Here is a 24,984-nt window from a genome sequence, read left to right as displayed (position 1 = left end):
CGATGGTGGTGGCCGACGTCGTAGAGGAAGAGCCCGTCGAGATCGAGGACGTCAAGATCCCCGTCGATGCGTCGAAACCAAACCCTAACAAGCTTGAGTATGATAATTTGTATCTCGATATGAATGGAATCATCCATCCCTGCTTTCATCCCGAGGATCGCGTAAGCCCCAGCTCTCTCTCTCTCTCTCTCTCTCTCTCTCTCTCTCTCTCTCCCCCCTCTCTCTCCCTCTTTCTTTGTGAAAAATTTGTGATTTTTGAAATTTTTGGTGGATTTGGATCAGAAATATTTGATTTTTATGTTTAAGATAAAACACTAACCTTGTTTATAAATTCATCTCTTGGAATCTATTTCATAACAAGGATATGTGTCAGAAAACCCCAAGGAGAGGAATATGTCAGAAAACCCCAAGGAGAGGAATATGGAACAAATGAAGAAAATAATACCTGAGTACTTTTATATGCATGCAAATGAAGTAAGAGACGATTACGAAGGAGTAATTGAATTAAATGGAATAGTACTGATGTCTACTCAATTAACGATTAAGAATTTTTTATGACTAACATCTGAACAATATAAAGTAATAAGAATTCTAATGATAAGTTGGCCAAATAAATGTAATTTTAATTTAGTAAAGAAGGCAGAAAGCGTTCTCTTGAATCTGGCAACACGACATGGACATAACAGACTCTTAAACTATTGAAGTAATAATCATAAATGATTATGGTAAAAATGTATAAGTACTAAATTACGACAAAATGGAGAGGCTAGTAATAAAACTAGTTATCAACAGCGGTGGAGCCTTGAATTTTAAGATGGGGGTTTAAAAAATAATTAAACACGACAACATATATACTAGATGGAGATAAGGGTGGAAATAAACCAGGTATTTGACATTGTTAACTGTTCATCTCCCAATACCTATTTGATTATATTCGAGTCGGTCGGTTCATTTAATAATAATAGAAATTTAACCCGATATATATTTGATTCGTTTGATTATCAAATATTTATATAGAGTTTCATCTCTTATAATTTATATTGTTAACAAATGATTATATGTTTTTTGATCCATTTACGTTTTGTAATTTAAGTTCTGTACTGATTTTGACGAATTTAAAAAGCCCTATGTTATTTTTAAACCAAATTTCTTTACTTAAATAAAATATCTTCTTAATTACAAAGTTTATATTCATCAAATATAAATTATCACTCAAATAAATATATCGTAATATTGAACATATATTTGCAAATATTTGAAAAGTATTTGTCTTTGAATTCGAATTTGAGGAAATTGAAAGAATGATATTCGAATTTGTATTCAATTCCAAAAAATCTAAACGAATACTCATACAAACACCGTGGTACTCGATCCGTTTTTAACCCAAGATTGAGGAGGATGAAGCATTGGCTACGGGCGGAGGAGGGCGGAGAAATGCGGCTGTTTGTCTGCATTCATGGAGGGGACGCTAGCGAGAAACCAAAAAACCATTTGTTCATGAGAAAAAATAAAGTGGAGTTTCTATTTTTGTGTGAGTGCTTTACATTTTAGCACTTGTAAGAAGTTTGTAGCTAGTCAATACTCTTTGGCTTTTTTTATTTCCCAAGCTGGGGCCAATGCCTCTTTGACCCCTATATGCCTCCGCCCCTGGCTATCAAGTTCTTAGAAAATGCTATTGTTTTGCTTTGGTGGATGAGGTGGCTAAAAGTCCCAATTAAGAAATGGAGAAGGGAGAAGAGAAGATGGAATGAAGAGAGAGAGAGAGAGAGAGAGAGAGAGAGAGAGAGAGAGAGAGAGAGAGAGAGAGAGAGAGTAATTTATATGACTATATGAACTCTTATCTTGTGAAGACTTAGACTGTATAACCACAACATATTCTTTAAGTGCCTGTGCATATGTAGACATATTATCAACCTCAGTTTTTATGCGATCGCTACTAATTTATTACAGAATTGTCTATTGTGGGTATGAGACTGATTTTCCTCCACATGAATATTTGGTCGCATACTTAATAAAATAATCCATATTTTTAACACTGTTTATAACTTTGTCTCAATTGAACAAAATGAAAGAATATGATTCATGTAGCCGACCCCAACCATTTGGGATAAAAGCTTTAATGTTATTGTTTATAGTTTTGTCTTAGTTGGAAATGTGTATGTCACTCGGTGCTTTTTCCTTAGTGTCGACCAGTACTATACAATTTTGAATCAGACAAAAGGGTACTTAACATGTAGCTTATGATAATTGTAAATGTGCCGGTCATTCCTAGTTGTTTGTCTTTAATTACTCTTCTTGAAGTTATTGAGGCACACATGTGCGATGTTTTATCTCCCTATATTAATTTTTGCTAAGACCTAAAAAGGAGGAAGCACAAAACGGAGCATTAAAACCTATCATGAAGCCAGACATAATTTCAAGGCTTGAGCGTGTAATCCTTATAACATAATGTATTTTATTATTTAAAAATTTATAAATATTTTGAGCATATAGCAAATAGTCGTATAATAATTTACAATTGACGCATTTAACTTTTGGATAGTAAATAAGAATGAAATATGTTCAATATATAGGAAAAATTAACCTAAGCTACGTATATAAGATATATTCTAGTTATAGTCACATGGAAAGACCCATGAGCTAAAGTTGCAATTTGTAATTAAAAATCTAAGCCTAATTGTTCTATTGCTTAAAAATCTAGATGAAAATTGAATAAGAAAACACCCATAACTCACAAAAAGAGGAAATATCAAATACTAGAAAGGAATAAACTTTGTGAGAAAATAATCAAATATTAGAAATGAATTAAACCCATCCAAATACTCAAAGAAGAACAATATCAAATACTAGTAAATTTGTTACTTTTCTCAATAGCGTTCTCTATGATTTGTGCCACGGAACTGACCTCACTTTGCGTAACTGCTCGGGTATAATGAGGCTAACATTCAATGTTTTAAAAAGCTTTGGGCGTCTTTATACTTTAGGCCCAACGCCTAGGTGCTTAAGTGGATGCCTGACTGCTGTTGAGATATTTTATGCATTTTATTTTTAGAATCTTATATAAAATAAAGAGAAAATTTCTTATATTAAATAAAGGGAAAATGCTTTTAGACCACTTTCTTATTAACGGAGTGTGCCTTCCCACAATGGCTTATTCAATTAGTGGCCCCACCTCAAATGTGAAAAGCAAATGTTATTAGGCTCGAAATTGGTTGCCACCTCAACAACGATTATAACCAATTTTCTTTTTCCCATTATACCCCTAATTAATGTCCTCTATCACGTTATATTTTTCTACGATTACATAGGCTAGGTGAGAGATTCCTCTCTCTTTCTCTCTGTGCTATTTACCCTAATATTCAAAATTAGATGTTTAGAGGTTGCTTGTTAACGTTAGAAGTTAGATGTTAAATTTAGAAGTTAGATGTTAAGTTTATTTGTTAGCTGTTAAAGATAGAAGTTAGATGCTAAAGATGGAAGTTAGATAAGGCTAATACTCTTAAGGTTGTGATGTTATGAAGCTTACAATTGAAAACGAAACTATGTGGGTATTAAGGTCGAGGCTTGTTCCTCAATTAATTATTGAAGGGAGGGAGTGAAAAAAAATTGAGGGGTGAACTTGTTAAGATGACCCGAAATATGTTCATAAACGCAATGGTGAATATAACATTTAGTCTCTTTTAATATCCCAGTTGTACAGTTACTTGGCTATCTTATTGGTAAATATGTTATGTAAACACGTGGCTACTTTTTTATTTATCATGGTTAAAAATACTAATTGGTTGTGTGTACTTTTATCATGTAATATGTTAACAATATAAAAGACTGTTTGTATTTTTCTTAACACCGAAGCTTTTAATCTAACAAATAAGTGATAAAATTACCATATAATATGTAATTATAACAATTGCCTCGTAGATTAACAACAAACTTTTGAATTTTTACAACTAACTAATAAGTTTAGCATCCAAATGATAAGTTTAGTGACTAACTGGTAAGTTTAATATCCAACTGACAAGTCAAACAAGTAACTCATAAGATTCGCACCAATATTAAAAGTTAAAACTAGCCGATAAGTTTAACATCATTAGATGTTAAAGTTAGAAGTTAATTGTTAATGTTACAAGCTAGTTGTTAAAGTTAGTCGATAGATGTTAATGTTAGAGGTTAGATGTTAGAGTTTGATTTTAATTGTTTTGTTTAGGTGGTAATTGCTAGTGTTACAAGCAAAAAACAAAGATATCAAAGTCTGAAACAAAAGAATTGATTTCAGAAGTGTAACACCATTTCCAATGTAAGCCCATCATAGTCGTAATTCTTGTTGGATCCAGTTAAGCTACCTTTGGGAGTGAATAGAATTGCGTCGAAAACAAGGTTACTTTTAAAAAATTTTGCAACTAAATAAGCGAAAACAAATAACTATAAGCAAAGAATTAAAACTCAAACACAATGATTTTTACGTGGTCCATCATGTTATCTACATCCATGGATTCCACCCTAGTAGAATCGATCCACTATCTGAGAAAGTATCAAACTTCCAAGTTGTCAAAGCTATTATAACTAATCCGACCTGGTCTCACCAAGGCATAAACCCAATACAACTCTCAGATACTCTTACACTCAATCTATACCAAAACTGAGAATTCTAGCCAGATCAATTAACCCTAATCTATGGGTTTGCAGTTCAAATTGAAAAGAGTTAAGATGAAAATACATCCTTAAACAGATCTTCTATAGATGATACCGATGTCACTTTGAAGATCCCCTTTGAGTTATAGTGTCGACATCGTCTTCAAATCACCAAGAGATCCAAGAAAAAAATCTCCAAGAATAAACCTCCAATGAAAAACTCTTGTTTCTCTCTTTTGCTCTCTCTTACATTTTATTTATGATCTCAGCAATTACACTCCTCTTATGATAAGGAAAATATTAAAGTCCTCAAAAAGAAATACAAATGAATGACTGAGATAACATCTCACAAATCAAACCAAGAATAAGATTCTCATCACTAAGCCGGCTTTACAGTCCTCAGAACTGACTTTGTAATGTTTTCAAGAGCCCAGCTTTTCTGCCTGTCGTGTCCAAAGTCGACTTACAGGTCCTCAAAGCCATAAGTAGGCTTTACAGTATCTTACGTCGACTTTCCATGAAGTATAAGTTGACAGTGCTGTTCTTTCAGAATTCAGTATTTTGTCATTTATTCAAAGCTGATTTTATAGTGTTCTAAGCCGACTTTGCAGAACCAAAGCCGACTTTTCAAATCTCTGAGCTGACTTTAGCTGGTACTAAATGTGTAGATCTTTTTGTGCATATCAAAGCTGACTTTCCAAAGCTTCAGAACGGACTTAAATGTGCACGAGCTTGTTTTTGCAATTTCGTATTGTTGTTCGATACACAACTTTCACATATGACCTCATATATGTATGAAACTTGTATACATGTTTATATAGTCATTTACCATCCATCACCTGCACATTTCAACTCGAAACACGTTAAATACATATGAACGTTTGTTGTTAATTAAACTAAGTCGATTGCGTGATCTACATCAACAATTCTTTGGTATTCCACTTGAATAATCCTTTCGTCTTAAAATATGATAAAGCACTAAGGGCCAGTTTGGAATTGATGGAGCTTATAATGAGCTGCTTATAAAAGCAGATTATAGAAATAACTTATATAAGCTGTTGAAAATAGATGTTTAGTAATCAAATATAAGAAACTGCTTAAAAGCAATTGAGGTGTTTAGTAGAACTGTGCCTAATAATTATTGTTAAAAGATAAAATGTATATATGGTATATAAACTAAAAAAATCAAAAGTTGTTTTTAAAAGTATTCTTACGTTGCTTCTAAAAGCACCCCCTTAAACGTAGAATCAGTGTTAATAATCACGCCAAAAAAGTTTTCACCAAACACCATTATTGACTTCTTGAAAAAAATAAGCAGAAACACCTAAAAACATTATCAAACTGCCCTAAATCACAAGGAAAACTCTCATCTTTACAAATCTTAACAATCTCACCAGCACGAATATCCTCCCATTTTTAGGATCAGAAGAATTAGATTCCGAACTTAAAACACATAATCTTCACAATTAACATCTAATTAAGAAAATTAACAGCCGAGTTTATATACTTAACATATGACCCATAACTTTAACATCTAAAGAATAAACTTAACAACCGTCATGTAAACTTAACATATAACTGTTATGTTTAACATCTGTAACATATGACCCGTAACTTTAACATCTAAAGAGTAAACTTAACAACCGCCGTGTAAACTTAACCTATAACTTTTATGTTTTACATCTATTTACTAGAATTAACACTTAACTCCTAAACAGGGGTTGGATGTGAAGGTCAATAGCAGAGGGAGGGAGGAGTATCAACCAGCCCACAAAATTGGAGAAAGGGGCAACATGACAGGGGGAATTAAGGAAGGGTATAATGGGGAATGTGCTGATGGGACTTAATGCTATTGTGTCATTGTATTTGGAGCTCATTTTTCATTCACTTTTAAGGTTGGGTACGCATTGAAAAAGTCGAAGGGAGCAGAAAACATTATGTTAAACCAAAAGGGTCCTCAAAGCATTTTTCCCTAAAATAAATATATAAAACTCTTTAAAGAAAATTAAAAGTTAAGAAAGATAAATTAAGACAACAGAAGAGGGGAAAAGGAGATACGAGAAGAAATAAAGAGAAAAGAAGAAGATTATGAAGGTAAAGATAAGTTTGTAAATGCTATCATAATTTTGTAACCAAAACTATGATAAAAATAAATTGAAAGCAAATTTTCTTTCTGAAGATCTTTACAGTGATTGGTTGCACCTTTGACAATTGTCAGGACTTGAGTGCAGCGGCTTTGTCAGTAGTTAGAATTGAGACAGGAAGGCTAGATGTCTTTTCACAAATAAATACCCTCGCCTCGCTTTTAGCTAATTGGATTTAGCATGCAGGATCTGATTATCTATGTTGATTCATTAATGTGTTTAAGCGGGCCACATAGTAATTTTTATGCCTTGTGGCAGACTTAAGTGGCTGTACTTGCTTAGGCACTTCAGGTGTGGCAAGCGGTGTGTGCACCACTTCTGGGCTTCTGCCCAAACCACTTTTTAAAACAATCCTAACATTATAGAATTCTGATTATCTAACTTTTTAAAACAATGCTAACATGATTGAATACTGGTTATCTAAGACATAGTGTTGAATGATCTGATTACACTGGTTTGATCATCGGGTCATGTTATGTGGTTTTTTAACTGGTTTTTACTTAATGATCTTCAACAGCCTGCACCGACGACTTTTGATGAGGTCTTTCAGTGCATGTTTGACTACATCGACAGGCTCTTTGTCATGGTACGACCTAGGAAGCTATTGTACATGGCTATTGGTGAGTGTATCTGTGATCCTTCTTGCAATACTGTTTTTTGTAAGCTGATTATTCATCTAACTATATCTTTGTGGGATTTAAGAGTACATTGATTTTCTTATAGTCCCATGAGTTCATAACTTTTGCATATCTTGTGCCTTTTTCTTGTCATAACTTTTTATACATAATTCCTACCGTGTCATTTATTTTGTGATAACTGTAGATGGCGTTGCTCCAAGGGCTAAAATGAACCAACAGCGTTCTAGACGTTTCAGAGCAGCAAAAGATGCAGCAGATGCGGTGTGTATAGTTGCTAATCACATTTTATGTGTTTGATATATGATCTTATAACATTTGAAGCCAGATGTAGTTAACATTATTCATGGTTCTGGACATTTATTTCCTCTCTTCTCAGGCAGCAGAAGAGGAGCGACTGCGCCAAGAGTTTGAGAGTGAAGGCAGAAATCTTCCACCAAAACAGAACTCACAAGTTTGTGATTCTAATGTCATTACTCCTGGGACGGGATTCATGGCTTTATTATCGACTGCATTGCAGTACTACATTCACCTCAGACTAAATTATGACCCTGGATGGAGGCAGATCAAAGTATGAATTATGAAATTTTCTAATTTGTTTTCCCCATAGTATACTTATATGGCCTACAAATCTTGTTTATTTATACTTTTAACACATTGATTGAGCATTACTGAAATTCCGAACCACTTTCTTATGATATTTCTTCTCGAAGGTTATCCTTTCTGATGCAAATGTTCCTGGTGAAGGGGAACACAAGATTATGTCATACATCAGATTGCAACGAAATCTTCCTGGTTATAATCCAAATACTCGTCATTGTTTATATGGTCTGGTAAGTGTCAACTTGGTTATTAATCTGTTTATATTGTAGGGAACAAAATTACTTTTTGCTCCATGTATATTCTTATTCATACTTTTATTTGTTTCTGTACTTTTGTATGGTCTGATATTGGCAATAAGATTTTCCTTGATTTCCCCATGTTTTCTGTCTTGACACTTGATATTTCAATAAGTAGCACTTCTATGCCAGTTTGACTTTTTGACGACTTAAATTGTTTGTGGGGTGTGTTTGGCGTTTCTTATAGGCGAAGTCCTTTTGATAGACTTATCCGAAACACTTCTTAGGAGAGAAGTTTTTTTTACAGATAAGATGCTTGGTGTTTAAGTTTGAAACAGATTTCTTGCAAAGAGTTTGCATAAGATTCTGATGTATAAGAAAGTTTGCATAGGACTATTGGGTGAAACAGAGAGAGCAATTTGAAATTTCAGTTATATATGAGATTTTGAAACAGATTTGTTGCAAAGAGTTTGAATAGATTCTGATGTATGAGGAAGTTTGTGTAGGACTATTAGGAGAAACGATGAGAGCAATTTGAAATTTCAGTTATAGATGAGATTTTTTTGAGATATTATTGGGAGGAAAAAAAGAGAGAAGAAAAGTTGGGTGCAGATGGGGTGGGCTTTTTGCTGAACAACAAAAACAACAACAATAAAAGCCTTTGTTTGGGGTCAGCGACATGAATTCTATTTTCCATTCGGCTCAATTATGGGTCATCTTCTCAACTATTACGATATCCTACTTAATATCTTTCAATCAAGTTCTTTCACATCTACTTTTAATCCTCGTTGCCACCATTGACTATAATCTTACAATTCTTTTAACTGGCGGTGATCTCTGTTGTGGATCACCAGACCATTTCCATCGAGTGTCTCTAATTTATCCTCAATAAGAGCAACTGTGAAGCTCCCAATGCACTCATTTTTCATCTACCCCTTTTTTTCTTTTTGGGAAAATGTAGCTTATCTGAGTCGTAGCTTTTTGCTTTTTCTTAAAATTCCTTTTTATAACTGCTTATGCAGCATATAGTTTTCTCAAGGAAGCATTTTTATGCTTTAAAAGTTGAAAAACACTAATTATGTTGTTATAAGCAACATTGGACACCCGTGTTGGAAAGATGAGGTCGTCCACATTTAACATTACTGATACCAGAAGCTAATTTATATTTCATCTAGTTATTTTTTTCCTCGTCTTTTACTAGCTTTACCAATAGTTGCGTTAGCAATCAGTATGGTTGCCATGAAAAATTTGTTCTCCTTGTTTTTTCCTCGCTCTCTATTTTAACTTGCCCCTTCTCTTCATTCTTTAACTTTATGATTATTATTTTTATTTGAATCTAGACAAAATAGTCAACTATTAAAAATGTTAGGCATATGCTTCTGATATGAATCCATATCAGTATGGTCGCCAATAGTCTTTTACTAGCTTTACCAATAGTTGCGTTAGCAATCAGTATGGTTGCCATGAAAAATTTGTTCTCCTTATTTTTTCCTCGCTCTCTATTTTAACTTGCCCCTTCTCTTCATTCTTTAACTTTATGATTATTTTTTCTATTTGAATCTAGACAAAATAGTCAACTATTAAAAATGTTAGGCATATGCTTCTGATATGAATCCATATCAGTTGAGTGCTTTTCTTAAGAAAAGAGCTAGCAGGTAGGAACTTAGTGCATGGAGCCACATAGGCAAGCCTTCTGGAGGCTGACTGCCTAGTCAGCTGCCAAGGCTGCTCTTTATTAAATTTTATATGATCTATAAGCCATATGAAGGGGTTCTTGCATCTCTCTCTCTCTCTCTCTCTCTCTCTCTCTCTCTCTCACCCCACACCCCAAAAGAAGCAAACCTGTATGTTGAATTATCACTTCTTCGTATGAACACAGTCATCTATGTGCAACTGTTGCAAATCATTATAGTGTATAATGCTCCATTTCAACACTATAAATTTAGGGAACATACTTATAATTTACTACTTTTGGAATTTCTACTTATAATTTACTACTTTTGGAATTTCCACAATCACTTAAAGTGGCCTTTAATTTATGAGGTGGCCACACAACATCCTATTTTCATGGCATGTGTCCTGTCCATCAAACTTTTGTTGTTAAACCAAGTTTAAATGCCATCAGTTTCCTGAGTTCTTTTTCTTTTTCTTTTTCTTTGTGTACTTATGCAGGATGCAGATCTGATCATGTTAGCTCTGGCTACACATGAAGTGCATTTTTCAATACTGAGAGAGGTTAGTTTGTTTCTGTTCTCTCCAAATGGTTTTTGTTCCAGGCCTGAACATATATAAATAGTAATTCACAGTGTCTGGTGACGAGAAACATTTTGTTCCGGTAGTTCCTTTTCTCCATTCACTTTTTATTATTTCAGTTTGTTGCTTGTTCAGTCCTTTTTTTGGTATATACACACATTCCATGTCTTTCTTGCTCTTTTCATGGTCTTTTGTTGAATAAAGATGAATTGTTTCTTTGATGGGACTTGTTTCACTTTCTGTTTTATCGTTTTGATTTATCGTTGTAACATTAATATCTCACGTACGTGCTTTCCTTGCAGGTTGTGTTCACTCCGGGGCAGCAGGATAAGTGTTTCCTGTGTGGACAAATGGGTCATTTAGCAGCAGACTGCCAAGGAAAAGAAAAACAGAAATCTGGTAAATTTGATGAGAAAAATGACAATATGTCTGTTGCAAAAAAGCCTTACCAGGTTTGCTTTTGACGACCAAGTTTGATTACTGTTCATATTTTATTCTTTCATCATTAAAAAATGTGTTCCTTTTTTCCTTTTCTTTCTGCAGTTTGTCCACATATGGACTCTTCGGGAGTATCTAGATTATGAGTTCAGGATTCCTAATCCACCTTTTGAGATTGATCTTGAACGAATAGTTGATGATTTCATCTTCATGTGCTTTTTTGTTGGCAATGACTTCCTTCCACACATGCCAACACTTGAAATTCGGGAGGTTTTTTGCTGTTTACCTACATTTCCATTCAGAATTTATTGTCTACGGCCTCAACCGATTTTTAGTTTTATCAAGCTATTATTTCTCTTTGCATGCTGGATTTTCAGTTTCATATGCAAATTATTTGTTAGTAATGTCTATATGTTACTTGGAAATCATGCCCTTAGCTCACTTTTTTAAGTAAATTAAAGTTGAATTCAATATAAAGTTGTTGCTATTTCTTTGTACTTTATGTACAGGGTGCAATAAATTTGTTAATGGCCATCTACAAGAAGGAATTTAGGGCGATGGGTGGATATTTGACAGATGGATGCACGGTATCTTACCTTCTTTAGCCTTGTTCATTTGTGATTCTTCTGTATTCGACAAGTCGTTTTGCTAAAGACAGCATCAGTATTTTTCAGTTTGCTTTTTGGCTCCCTTTTGATGAGTGTCATATTTTCTGTGCTAGCCAAATTTGAGCAGAGTCGAGCATTTTATTCAGGCAGTGGGATCATATGAGGATAGTATATTCCAAAAAAGAGCTCGCCTACATCAGGTCCATATTCTTGATGCCCTCGTTAGTAGACATAAACACATACTTAGATACATAGTTGGGTAGTTATGTCGTGCTTCAAAATGTTTGCATGTGTAATATCTGGTCAAAAACATTTTTTAGTGCATGATATCAATTGGGATGTACTACTGAAATATTCTCATGATTATTTAAATGGTTCAGTGTTATTGAGGCGCGCGCCCCGGGCGCGCCCCGGGCGCGGGGCGCTTCAGCCTGGGCGAAATGCGCCCCGCACGCGAGGCGGGGCGCTGCACGCAGCGAGGCGCGCGCCTCGCGTGCGCCTCGCATGCGCCTCGCTCGCGCCTCGCGTGCGCCTCACGCGCGCCTCACGTGCGCCTCGCACCTGTGTTATGTAACGTACTCTTTCTTCTATTTTTTTTAAATAATTTACATAATTACATATTTATATCATGTAATATACTCTTTCTTACTAGTTGCTAATCTATTTTCATCTTTTCATGTTTAACCTATAAAAAGAAAACAATAATTAGTAATTTAGTATACTTGTTTGCTAATTGTAACTTCCTTCTCTAATTAGCATGCTAATAGCAAATTATGAACATGTAAATATGTAATTATTACATTCATTCTTCATCTTTTCAAGCTAAGTAGCAAATATCAATTAAGAATACTAACTAGAAAATTATAAACAGTCATGTTTGTTAATTATATTTCTTAGTCTTTTTATGTGACAATTTATAAACACATGCTCATAATTGTTAATCACTTAATTTGATGATTTAAATACATGTTTCTTGTATCTTTTTTGTTACTTAAAAAATTCAGTTAGCATAATTGATGATTTAAGTTGATATTCTCATAATTTTGGATGTAGGTAACTAATATGTTGCTTATATGTTTGTCTTATGATGTTGGTAAATATTAATTTGAGTTATGCGCCTCAGTTAGTGAGGCGCGCGCCTTGTTGTGCGCCTTGCGCATGGTGCGCGTAAGGGACCTTTGCGCCCCGCATTGCGCCTTGCGCCTCGATAACACTGAAATGGTTAACAACTATCGTGACACTATTTTTGGATTGTGCTTTGCATTTCGTTTTTTTATCCTTTATGTTGAAAGCGTATTTGTTTGCTGACCATTCAGTGCTTTCTTGTGGCCTCATAGTTTGAAACTGGTGTACGTCTATTAAGAAGAAACACAAATCATGTCTTTCACTAGTGAGACAAATGCCACTAGATTCTTCTTTTGTTGCACCATTGTGAGCCATGCTTTGTAAAAACAATTTACACATTGTGAACCATGCCAGTTTGACCCTTTTAACTTTATTTTGTGCCTTGCCATCAAATTCCGACAAAGTCTATCATCTTTCCCTTTCTTCTAGAGACTTTCTTAATTGAGAAAAAATTTGCACGGCTGCTTCTTGGTTGCATGAGATTAAACTGCAAAAATCATGAAAATAGGTAGATCACTCTCAATAAGTCTTGGTCACTAGGGTTTGTGCCCAGTTCTATTTTATGGTATGGAATCTATGAAAACTCTTCAATTTGCTTTGATGATATTACTATTGTACTTCACTATTTGCAGACTATAGATATAGCTCTGAGTCTCTGACGGATAAGATGTAAATTATTTATTCATTATATATTCTTAAATCTTAGTCATGCTTCACATTTTTGTGCTTGGAATGTTTCTGACATTCTTATACTCACAAATCCCTTTGGTTAATGCTTAGACTAGATCATCTCAGTTGTAAATTAACAATAACTTTGGCTACAACCACTAATTGTTAGAACTTCCTAGCATTTTATTTCCATGCCAGTTTTTCTTCATGGTGCATATTACAAGTCGTCTATTGTTAGCCATATGGGCCATATCATCACCAACTCCACCGACTAACATCATCTGTGACACACAATTGGAGTCAATATGCTAACAACAATACCTTATCCCTAATCCCTTTTCTCATCTCATCTTTCACTATTATACATCCTCATCTCATCTTTCATTATTATACATCCATGCCTTTGTCCCTTTTCCATTTCCAATCTTCTTTACACTTTCTTCCATCGATGACTCCATAAAAGGATTTGGACTTGAAAAGAATGACCATATCATAATCATAATCATATGATATCTAGAAAACACTCGATGAAGAAAATCTTTCTTCGGCCACAAATAAGTATTGCATTAAAATCGAACTATTTATACTGAGAGTTAAGCTCAAATTCCAAATAGAATTGATTTCTTCTACTCTTGTACCCTATTATGATAACAATGAAAAGAAAAATAAATAATTAAATAAATCAAATCCCTAACTCTTGCTGTTTCCCTAGAAAGTAGAAACTCATGACTGTAACAGATGTAGCACGGACACGGATCCGACATGGCCATCCGACACGTCGACACGGGGCAAATCCTAAAAAATACATAGGATACGTGTGTTCGACACGTGTGTCCGACACGGACACGACATGGCTTCATGTTATGCGTGTCCGTGCTTCATAGGTAACAGTACTTGAAACACAGCTCTAGAGTGGTGTACAAGCATATCTAAAATGTTTCCAACTCTTTTGCTCTACAAAAAAAGCATCGCCACCCCCTCTCCAACACACACAAACTCTGCACGCTAGAAAAGACGCATTCAAAGAGGACGGATCACTTCTGACAGGACCGTCTCTCTGTGTGTATGTATATGTGTGTATGTGTGTGTATATATATAAAAGATATTGGGTATAATCTGGCAGCTCATTTAGCAAAATGAGCTGCCAGCTCTATGACACGTGAGCCCCACAACCGATATGACTAGCAGGGGCTCATTTGTTATAGAGTTGGCAACTCATTAGCAAAATAATCTGTCAGCTCATACACATTTTTCATATAAGTTACCTGCATACTATGTTGCATGGGTATATCTATCTGTACCTATACCTAACAGTTGTTATACTTGTACCATACACCAACAATCTTTGGATACTCCTTAAATATATGCATACATCTATTTAGACGTGTACTCAATTATATAATACATGTTTTAATTTAAACATTCATCATACGCTTCCTGGATGAGTATCCTTTACTTTTACATCCACTTCCTTAAGCGCATGGGTTAAAGGTCGGGTTCGTTTCAACCCATACCAGTTCAGAACAATGATTTTAAAGGGTCAGTTCAAAAACGAGTACATAATAAAACAAACATAAAAGAAACAAAAAAAAATGTTATAGGAAATTTGATCCTCACACTCATAACACGTGAATGGAAAAACAATATTGATTTCTTGTAAATTGTTAATTTCAATAGATACATATATATGTATATACACTTATATACATAGCGCGTGTCACATGTACGCATGCACGCACCTAGATATGTACACACAACCCTGTCCTTGTACTCTACTTTTTACAGGTTTTATGTGTCTAAAACATATGTATTGGTTAAATATATGATAAATATATTTTATTGGAAAGCCCCGTTTTGATAATTTTTATAACAGCCTGCAATATATTCCATGGTTCTTTTCTTGAGGATCTTGCCCTTTTCTTTTATCTTAACAAATTATTATCCACCTGAGTAATTTCCTTGGAGATAACCCCCTTTCCTTTCAATCTCTTTGAATTTTATTTTTCAGCGCCAAGCAGATAGAATTAAGCGTGAAAAAGCTCAAGCAAAGCGGGGTGACGATGTAGATCCTCATGTCCGTCCCGACCATATAGTTCCCGTTTCTCGTTATCAGGGTTCACGACTTGCTTCTGGTTCTACTCCTTCACCTTATCAACAAATTGGCTCGTGTGGACTAGAAATGAAGGCAAAGCACGGTAGAAAAAATGATGCCGAAGAAACAACTTTCCGACCCAAAAAAGTTGCACGCTTATCTTCTTCAGGGGCATCAGTTGGCGCTGCCATTGTTGAGGCTGAGAATAGTCTGGAAATAGAAGTAAGGATATTTTTCTTGGAGAAGGAACATTAAAACTCTGATTATTTGATTTCTTTACTTTATTATAGCACTATTCAGTTGTGGTTACAAGTTTTTGACTGATTTTAAGGCTAGGGGAAATGGAGATTTAAAGGAAAATAAAGAGGACCTAAAAGCAAAGCTGAAGGAAGTTCTCCGGGAGAAATCTGATCTTTTCAACTCTGAAATCCCAGAAGAAGATAAGGTTTTTAGCTTGAACTTGTGTAGCTGTTGAATAATGGCCATTTATTACTTCTTCTTCTGTCTCTTTACAGTTTACTTTTTGGAAATATTATCTGTCTGAATTTACTTTATTTGGGACGATCAAATGAGAAATTCTGGGTTTTTATTTATTAGATCGAGTTAGTGTAACTCTATGTATCATTGATGTGCATCGAGCTAAATTTGATGCCTATGGATGTTAATGTTACTTTTCATTCGACAGAGCTATTTCTAGTGAAGTACAACTTATGGGGAACATTGCTGTGTTGCTTATAAATATTGGACACCTTTTGTCAGGTTAAGCTGGGGGAGCCAGGATGGAAAGAGAGGTACTATGGAGACAAATTTTCTGCAAAAACTCCTGAAGAAATAGAGTCAACTCGTAGAGACGTTGTAAGTCAGTTATGGAGGCCTGAATATTTCATATTTCTTTCTCGTTTAACATCTTTGCCTGTCTTTTTCATCTGCCCATTCTGTATCCAAGGAAATTACTTGATTGTTAAAACTTGGCGTCAATCTTGCTTAGCTTCAGTGTATTTGGCCTATTGCTGAAACTAAAAGTTACATATATCTTCTCATAGTTTTGTTTCTGTACTGTCTTTTTAATGTGCTTTTCTTCTATCTTTTTTGATCGTCTAACTAAACCATAATAGAATCATACCACTAGTTTTTTGTTGCTATTTGTTCTTATTCACTTAAGGCTGCTAGCTACCTTTTATTTCTTACTAGCAGTGTGATTTGTTACCGTGCAATTATTACATGTTACTGAACTAGAAATGGAACATATCTTGCTGCTTGTTCATTGTACTGTATTTTTATTTAGTTGATCAGTTTGTGAAATTCTTTGATATAATTAACCAGCCACTTCATGTTCGATTAGGTTTTGAAATATACAGAAGGCTTGTGTTGGGTTATGCACTATTACTACGAAGGGGTCTGTTCATGGCAATGGTGGGATTTCTTTCATTTTCAATTGCAATTTATATCTTATATCGGTGTTGATGATAAACAGTGATGTCGAAAAGTGGTTAATATTGTGGAACAACTAAATATCATAAAACCCCTCTTAACTTTGGATGATTACCAGTAAACCACCCTTAACTTTCAAAATATCATAAAACCCCTCCTTAAGTTTTAGGAGTCATTAGAATATCCCCTTTTAACTTTGAGATTTTGTTAGAAACCCCCCTTAAGGGGTTATCAGAAAACCCCCATTAACTTTTGAGATTTTATTAGAACCTCCCTCTTAATTAGGGGTTTTTTGATAAATTCTCAAAATTTAAAGGGTTTTTTTGATAAAATCTGAAAATTAAAGGGGTTTTTTGTCCCTACACTTAAATGGGGTTTTTCTGATATTTTGAAAATTAAGGGGTGTTTTCCACTAATCGTCGAAAGTTAATTGGGGTTTTCTGATATTTACCCCATTGTAGAATTGTGGAATCTACAACACATTATTTAAGAAAATGTGGGTGCAACATTGCCCATTTCCACCGAGTGTAACTCTCGTTTCTTTTTCTAACATACTTTTTTGTGATGACCTCCTTTTTATATAGGGATGTTAAATGGGCGGGTAAGGGTGGGTATAGAGCGTGTCATAAATGTGTGGTGTCCATTTGCCCATCTATGCGCCAATTTATTATTTGCTAAATGGGTGGTGATGCCTCAGCTGCTCAGTTATTAAATGGGCAGCGTATATACCCATTTAAACACAACATTCTTGTCTTTTAAACAATGTTTTAAATATCGGCCGATAAACCAATATTATCGGCGATTTACCGGTTTTGGGGGCCCTCCGCTATGATAAGTTCGATTCTAAATCGGTTATTGTTTTTGGATGTTTATGGCTGATAATGCAACGATAAAAGTGAGTTATTGGCCGATATTGTCGGCCGAAAAATCGGAATTATTGGTCATTGGTTGAGTTTTGATTTCGGGCAACGGGCACCCGATGCGAGTTTGTACCATTGGTTAGTGATGCTAAACATAATTATTTACATTTTAGTATGTTATATTTCATTAAGTATGGTTAGATTATATTTTACAATATTATATTATGTATATCACCATCCGGTAATGTCAGTCCAATAAATACTACTTATCCCCGATATCTGCTATCCGATATGGATTTTGACCATCCGATAAATCCCCGATAACCGATATTTATAAACTTGCTTTTAAACACGTAGAAAACCGTCAGCTTCCGTCAATTAGTACATAACTATTCGCAAAATTTTACTTCAGTACGTTACCTTCAATTTTCAGCAACTTCTTCAAAGTCGTGCAAATATTTACTATGAGCCTGCTAAATTTTGGTCTCTGGCTATATGAGAAGATATGGCTTTTATTGCTCAATATTCTAGCTTATACAGGAACAAATAACTGTAGATCCACAACCAAACTATGAGAAATTGAAAGTATTAGTATCATACATGTATCATGTCTTTTAATCTAAATAAAAGGAGGTTGCGTTGCATGATAATCCGAACTTTTGTTCTATGCATGTTTTTTTATTATCTTATATTTTTTATTCTATGCATGTTCTTCATTATGTTATTATCAGAAGGTGCTATTTTGTTTTTATCCGATGAGTGTGCTGGTTTGATGATATATTTTTTCGTATTATTCTTGGACAATTGTTCATAAATGTCTATTTTGTTCTTTTCCTCTTGTTCTTCTTCTTCTTCTTCTTCTTCTTCTTTGTTGTTGTTGTTGTTGTTGTAGTTGTTGATTACATAAAAGAGTACTGAGCTATTAGATTGTTGTTTGATTTCTCATTTTGTTTTCACATACATAAGTTATATGAAATTTTCTAAACCTATATTTAACTAACTGTTGTTTTGGTGTATTTTTAGCAATGTTCTGGTTACTGATGAGGGCATGTATTATACTCAGGTTCTACCCATATCATTACGCACCTTTTGCTTCTGACCTCAAGGGCCTAGGTCAGTTGGAAATTAGCTTTGAACTGGGTTCACCTTTTAAGCCATTCAACCAGTTGATGGGAGTTTTCCCTGCTGCAAGGTTAGACATTTTAAAGAATCTTTTATAATTTATCTTTCCACAAACGTGTGTTCATGACTTGAGGTATTTTGCAGTTCCCATGCACTTCCTGTCCATTATAGGAAGTTGATGACTGATCCAAACTCACCTATTATCGATTTCTATCCCACAGGTATATTTTTTACGTCATGAATGTTGGTCTTTCCTCTTATCTTCTCTTTAACATGGCTCATTATATTATTGTCAGATTTCGAGGTGGACATGAATGGGAAGAGGTTTGCTTGGCAGGTAATGAGGCTTGTTTCTTACTTACCAAATATGATTTTTCTTATCTTTGGATAATTTGACGGAGTTGATCTTGGATGTTCTAATTTTAAGGGTGTAGCAAAACTGCCTTTTATTGATGAGGGCCGCTTACTTGCTGAGATAAAAAGAGTAGAGCACACTTTAACAGTACGTTACTTAACCTGTGATCTGACCGCAAGCAATTCATTTCGTAACCCTCTCAATTTTAACTGTGTAAATTGAAACCTTTTTTGATATTAACGTAGGAAGAAGAAGCACGGAGGAACAGTGTGATGTTTGACATGCTTTTCATTAACATATGCCACCCTCTTTCACCCTATATATTTTCTCTCAACAACCAATTTGGACAGCTTTCAGAGAGAGAACGAGCTGATGTTAAGGAGAAACTCGACCCTGTTGCAAGGTATTTGTTTTTATGATTAATCCATTATTCAATTTGAAGTGTGGCTTGTGATTATTTCTATCTATTAAAGAACATTGTTGATTTGGAATTGGAATATATCTCATGCTCGGTTATATGTGCACCTCAGAAGTTAAAATATATTGAAACTCAAAATTTAGAAGAAGGAATTGAGATTTTTATGTTATACAAGTTTTGCTAATTTGTGAAGATTAGGATTTTTTATTTATTTTTCAAGAGGATGTTGACAAATCTTCCATATTTCTTTTCACTGGCAAATATTCAATATTTAAACCTTTTAAGTAAATTATTATAAGTCCCTCACTTCTCCAGTGTTGTTGCGACTTCTATTGAAAATTACATGCCTTCAACTTCAGACCATGCTGAATTCAATGTAAAAAATAATAATTTAGTGGCTATTTTTCCAATCACTTTTTCCCAAAATTGCTCATTGTTGGTGAAAATACTGGAATTTTGTTACGAATTTCATAATAGTCAATTTCTAAACAGAATGATCTCCTCTTATTGAATAGATGCCTCTGATTCATTTGGAACATGCAAAAGTAAAATCCAGAGTATTGGAGGATATTTGAGCATTAGTCAGCCCCTTAAATATATGTTGGTTTTTAATGTTTGGAGAATACAATGTTTGAGTACAATGTGTCATCTCATGTTTGGAGTTTAGTGTTTTTTTAATTTCACTTCGAATGTCTTTTCTTATATATTATATATTAAAAATCAAGTGAGGGCATAACAAAATTTGGAGGATAGGGACACCTCCATTTAATCTGTCGGGCTATTTTCATAATTTCACAGACATTATTCCCAAAATATGATGCACATTGGTCCTACCCTTTTTCCCCCTTTAGCGTAGTCATGTACATCTCGAATATGTATAATCGTAGAACAGTTCGCATGCGAGTGGGTTGTTCTGCTCCATACAAAGAGGGGGTACAATTCCTAAATTGCCTCCTTACTAGTCCAATGTATGGATCGGAACAACCCACTGGCATGTGCATTGTTCTGCTCAAATTCGTAACCGTAGGTCTTCCTCCTTTTTTTTTCTTTTACCTCTCTCTCATCACCATTTCACATGGGTGCCAATCCCTTCCTCTTTTCACTCAGCAACGTTGCTAGCACAAATTAAAAAAGTGAGCTGATGGTTCTCCCCTCCCCTCTTTCAAATTTAAAAATATTTAATAAATCTTTAGGCAAAAGTTGTAAAATCATTGCTATTATTCAATGGTAAAGTCTGGGTGCTACCTTCCTGACTCTTCTCTAGAGCATGCACTCTTTGATGAACAACATTTTCATCTAGGCCCTTCGAAATTAAATTTGTAACACCACAAAAATAATGAATTGTGGGTATTAGAACAATTCTACTATTTTAAATATACAAGTAGATGATTATAAGATTGTAAGAATAAAAATGAATTCTGTTAAAATTTATAAGAAAAACTTGCTTATATGTTTATTAAAGTTAAAAAACTAAAAAATGTCATTGCCCTCTCTTTTTAGTTTTAACAAAGTTCAATTATATACAAGCACATTTAAAAAATATACTTAGCTATTGCCAACTTATTACACTTCACGACTTCTAAAAAACAAGTTTAGTATGACTTAGAGGAAACTGAAACTACACACGCATACTAGCAAGAAGAAAGTATTTTACTCCTCATAATGTTAATAAATAAAAGTAAATAGAAAATGCAATAAAATTTGTCCTCCATAGGTAAAATCACGGGCTGAAAATTGAAGAGAGATGGGGACAATTTTATTTTGTTACAGTTTCCAATATCTACCTTATGAGTTGTAATATCTGGCACGTACATTTGCACGTGTAAAGCTGCTAGTTTATGATTGATGATCCGAGTGCTGTATAGACAACTATATTGGGATTCTTTCATCAGGGAGGTGAAAGAAAATTGGACCGAGATACGTTATTAAAAAACATCTCGTACCTGGATACCTGAGTGAGTTTAGTTGTGGCCCTGTCGAATTGCCACCTTCTGAAAGTAATTTCATTTACATTTTTTGTTTGAAATTTCTATAGATTCTATGAACTTCTCTATTCAAGAAGTTTAATAGTGAAGTCCTGCAATAAATTTGGGTCTTGGTGAAGGTGGGTATAGGATGTTGGGTGCAGAAAATATCCAGGATTAGCAGTAGGATGGGTGTATGATGAAAGAGGATGGGGGTTTAGTCATGAGTCCCACCTAATAGCTGAAGAGAAAGATGTCGAGGCTTCTTTGTTGGGTCTTTTTCACTTATTGTCCTTCTTTTGCTCTTACCAGTCTGTTGTGTGCTTTGTTGATGTAAAAAGATATGGTTAACTGAAAGTGCTATCTTTTTTTCTTGTATTGTATGCTTCATTTGATTTCACTTCTACGCAGTGGTGGGATGAATGGGTATCTATCCCTTTGCAATGGGGATCCTTGTCCCCCGGTCTTTAGGTCGCCTGTCAATGGATTGGAAGATATTATGGACAATCAAGTCATGTAAGCTAGTATTCTCTATTAGTAGCAAACAGCTTTCTTTCTTGATCAATTTTGTTAACACTTAACTTTTTTTTCCAGATGTTCCATATATAAATTTCCAGATGCACATAAGCACATTGCTAGGCCACCTCCAGGGGTTGTATTCCCAGAAAAGGTGTGGTTTTTTATGTTGTATTGCCCTTGATAATCTTCCAGTATTATTCTTGAACTCATAAAAATATGGAATTATATTATTTCAAACTTACTTGGTTAGTGCCATTTTAAGATACCATCTACTGTCCTCTGTTGTCGTTTGTGTGATTTAGTGTACTATATTTAGTTGAAGAATCTCCACTTTAATAAATTGGAGCCTCATCTCTGTGATGCCCACCATCGTGTACCTTTTGCAAGTTCTACTTGTTAAAGTTGTGCTGGTTTTCTGATGTTTTAAAATTGTGGATGATGTTTCAGAAAGCATGGGATGCAGCAAATTTGAGCTTTTATTTAATCCTCACTATTAGGTTGGATTTGATAAGTTAGTAAAAGAATTTTAGCTACTTAGCTTGTCTTATATATAAGCACCACTATGGCTAGTGCCTGTTCCAGGCAGGACTGAAAATTTCTCTTTATTGCACTGCGCCTACATTCTTTGTTACCCTTTACTTTTTGTTTATTTATTTTAGTTCTTGATTTTTGGGACCATAGCCATAGGCAAGACTGGAATCTAGGACTTTTCCCTAACCCACCCTTTACCACTCAGCTGGCCTCAGTGAATTTTCCTTGAGACCTATTGATGCCGAATATGATAGCTTTGCTTTATGTTTTTTTCCTGTTATTTGCTGCACTTTGTGGCTTTCCTGTTGATGCCGATTGGAGTATGATAGCTTTGCTTTATGTTTTTTTTCCTGTTATTTGGTGCATTTTGTGGCTTTCCTAGATTGAATGAACTTGCCTTGTTTAGTTTAGAATGCACTTCTCTTACCTGAATTAGTTCCCATTAGTTTTTTTCCCTTCTTATTTTCACTCGTTTTACAAGGCTCTAATTATTAGTGGAGTAGTGTAGGACCTATATGAAGAAGAAATACCATCTCTGAGGAAGAAATACTATCCTCATCTCTCGTTGCTCTTATCTCCTTTCCGTTTTGTTTAAATGTTCTTTACTAGCATTCTGAGTGGAACCAATGATAGATGGCTGGGAATATCTGAAAGGATACTCTCCGTACTATTGTTGTTGTTCAACTTTGTGCTATATAATTCTGTTGTGTTTACATAGAAAAATCTGTAAAATCTCGACGATTCATAAGGTTTTTTGCAATGTCAAATTTTTCTCTCATTGCTGGTCAACTTTAATCCTAGATCCCTTTTTATTTTTATTTATTTATTTGTTTTATTATTTTTGGACAGACTGTTACTAGCGGTGATTTGAAACCCCCACCTGTTTTATGGCATGAAGACACTGGCCGGAGGCCAAGGGAAAATGGAAGGTACAGAGTATTAAACTATAATGTGAAGGAACGCTATTATCCTAAAAATTTCCAACTAATTCGTAATAATTCTCTTCAGCAGACAAAACCCACCGGGAACTATTTCAGGTCGACAGCTTGGTGAAGCAGCTCATCGACTCGTACAGAACAGCCTACAAATAGGCGAACCAAGACATGATTTGGTGGGCAATGGCACGACGTATCCTAATGGCATGCGTCATTCTCTGAATCAGAGAACAGCATCTGGAGCTGGCCACATGCAGTGGCAATCTTCTACAGGAGTCTATGTGAATAATAGTCAGTGGTCATCAAGCCGTCAATACCAAGGACCGCATCATTCACATTACCAAAGAAATCAATATAGCAGATCTTACAATGATCCTCAGTATGGAAGAGATGGAGTTGCTCCCGCGCAGGGTTACCATCATGCTAATGATTACACAGCTCGTCCTGCACCTTATGCTCAAGCGCCCATAGCAAGCCCTTATGGTCAGAATCCTCCACATGCTGCTCAAATTCCAGTAGCAGGTCCATACGTTCAGAATCCCCCGCCTACTGTTTATGGGAGTCACCGAACTTACGAAACTCAACAATGGCAGCCGAGGTATGGCACTGGTCGAGCTTATGATGACAACAGGAGGCAACCAAATAATAATCGGTATTCAGCATTGAATAGGGGTGGATTAAACCGAGGACCTCCACGATATGGTCCATACTAGTAATAATATTGTCAGCATATTTATAATCTGCTTCAAATGTACAATATGTGCCATTAATCTGTATTATTCATCCGACTATTTGTTGTCTAATTCGGCAGTTCTCGATGAGCCGTTGCCGATGCGAGACCAAATAAAACGATGATAGGCCAACTTAATCTATCAATGTACTTCTGTTTTATTTTATATTTCGTCCTGTATAATTAACGTCCGATTATAGTATTTAATATTAAAAGAGAGGAATCCTCTTTCCATTTTTGAACCCTTTCGGTGCGATCTTGACCCCCAGGTGCTTATTGTTGCTTTATTTGTCATTATTAATTTATATACAGTAGGGGTGCCATTAATTTGGATTGCTAATCCAACTATTCTAATTCAGGCATGTACCTTGAGCCTTTGCGCTGATGTTCTAAGCTCTCGCGCTTGAGCCTATGCGCCAATATTCTAATTCGGTCGCTAATATTCTAATTTAGGCATTTTTTTTTATTTTCTTTAAGCCTTTGCGCTCGAGCCTATGCGCTAATATTCTAATTCAGGCATTTTTTGCTTGAGCCTTTGCGCCGGAACCTATGCGCTAATATTCTAATTCAGGCATTTTTCCTTGAGCCTCTGCGCAATTGAGTAAAATAAGGCTGATATGAGGGTGTAGCATTTGCAGTTTTGCACCAATCTTTTGATGTCTGGTTAATTTCAGTAGTCCTCCAGTA

General features: G+C 35.0%; 1 protein-coding gene across 2 annotated transcripts in view; it reads left to right on the top strand.

Annotated features, from left to right (window-relative positions):
- Positions 1-24,542, top strand: part of LOC109825184 (5'-3' exoribonuclease 3) — a 24,730-nt gene extending 188 nt beyond the window's left edge. Inside the window, exons 1-23 of one of the 2 annotated variants that reach the window (XM_020391960.1) lie at positions 1-161; positions 7,291-7,393; positions 7,596-7,672; positions 7,788-7,979; positions 8,122-8,241; positions 10,420-10,482; positions 10,803-10,952; positions 11,044-11,208; positions 11,448-11,525; positions 11,660-11,746; positions 15,349-15,654; positions 15,764-15,877; positions 16,192-16,287; positions 16,775-16,845; positions 18,787-18,915; positions 18,990-19,066; positions 19,142-19,182; positions 19,273-19,347; positions 19,446-19,603; positions 21,994-22,098; positions 22,177-22,252; positions 23,482-23,561; positions 23,641-24,542. The exon at positions 1-161 is cut by the window's left edge and continues 188 nt beyond it. In XM_020391960.1, coding sequence (XP_020247549.1) covers positions 1-161; positions 7,291-7,393; positions 7,596-7,672; positions 7,788-7,979; positions 8,122-8,241; positions 10,420-10,482; positions 10,803-10,952; positions 11,044-11,208; positions 11,448-11,525; positions 11,660-11,746; positions 15,349-15,654; positions 15,764-15,877; positions 16,192-16,287; positions 16,775-16,845; positions 18,787-18,915; positions 18,990-19,066; positions 19,142-19,182; positions 19,273-19,347; positions 19,446-19,603; positions 21,994-22,098; positions 22,177-22,252; positions 23,482-23,561; positions 23,641-24,280 — 3,164 coding nt within the window. In that variant the 3' untranslated portion in view covers positions 24,281-24,542. The remainder of the gene's footprint in view (positions 162-7,290; positions 7,394-7,595; positions 7,673-7,787; positions 7,980-8,121; positions 8,242-10,419; positions 10,483-10,802; positions 10,953-11,043; positions 11,209-11,447; positions 11,526-11,659; positions 11,747-15,348; positions 15,655-15,763; positions 15,878-16,191; positions 16,288-16,774; positions 16,846-18,786; positions 18,916-18,989; positions 19,067-19,141; positions 19,183-19,272; positions 19,348-19,445; positions 19,604-21,993; positions 22,099-22,176; positions 22,253-23,481; positions 23,562-23,640) is intronic. The other variant, XM_020391968.1, reaches the window with a different exon arrangement.

This window comes from Asparagus officinalis, chromosome 1 (genome assembly GCF_001876935.1).
Source record: "Asparagus officinalis chromosome 1, Aspof.V1, whole genome shotgun sequence".
Classification (NCBI taxonomy): domain Eukaryota; kingdom Viridiplantae; phylum Streptophyta; class Magnoliopsida; order Asparagales; family Asparagaceae; genus Asparagus; species Asparagus officinalis.
The sequence above is the reverse complement of the archived record's forward strand: the minus strand, read 5'-3'. Positions and strand labels throughout refer to the sequence as shown.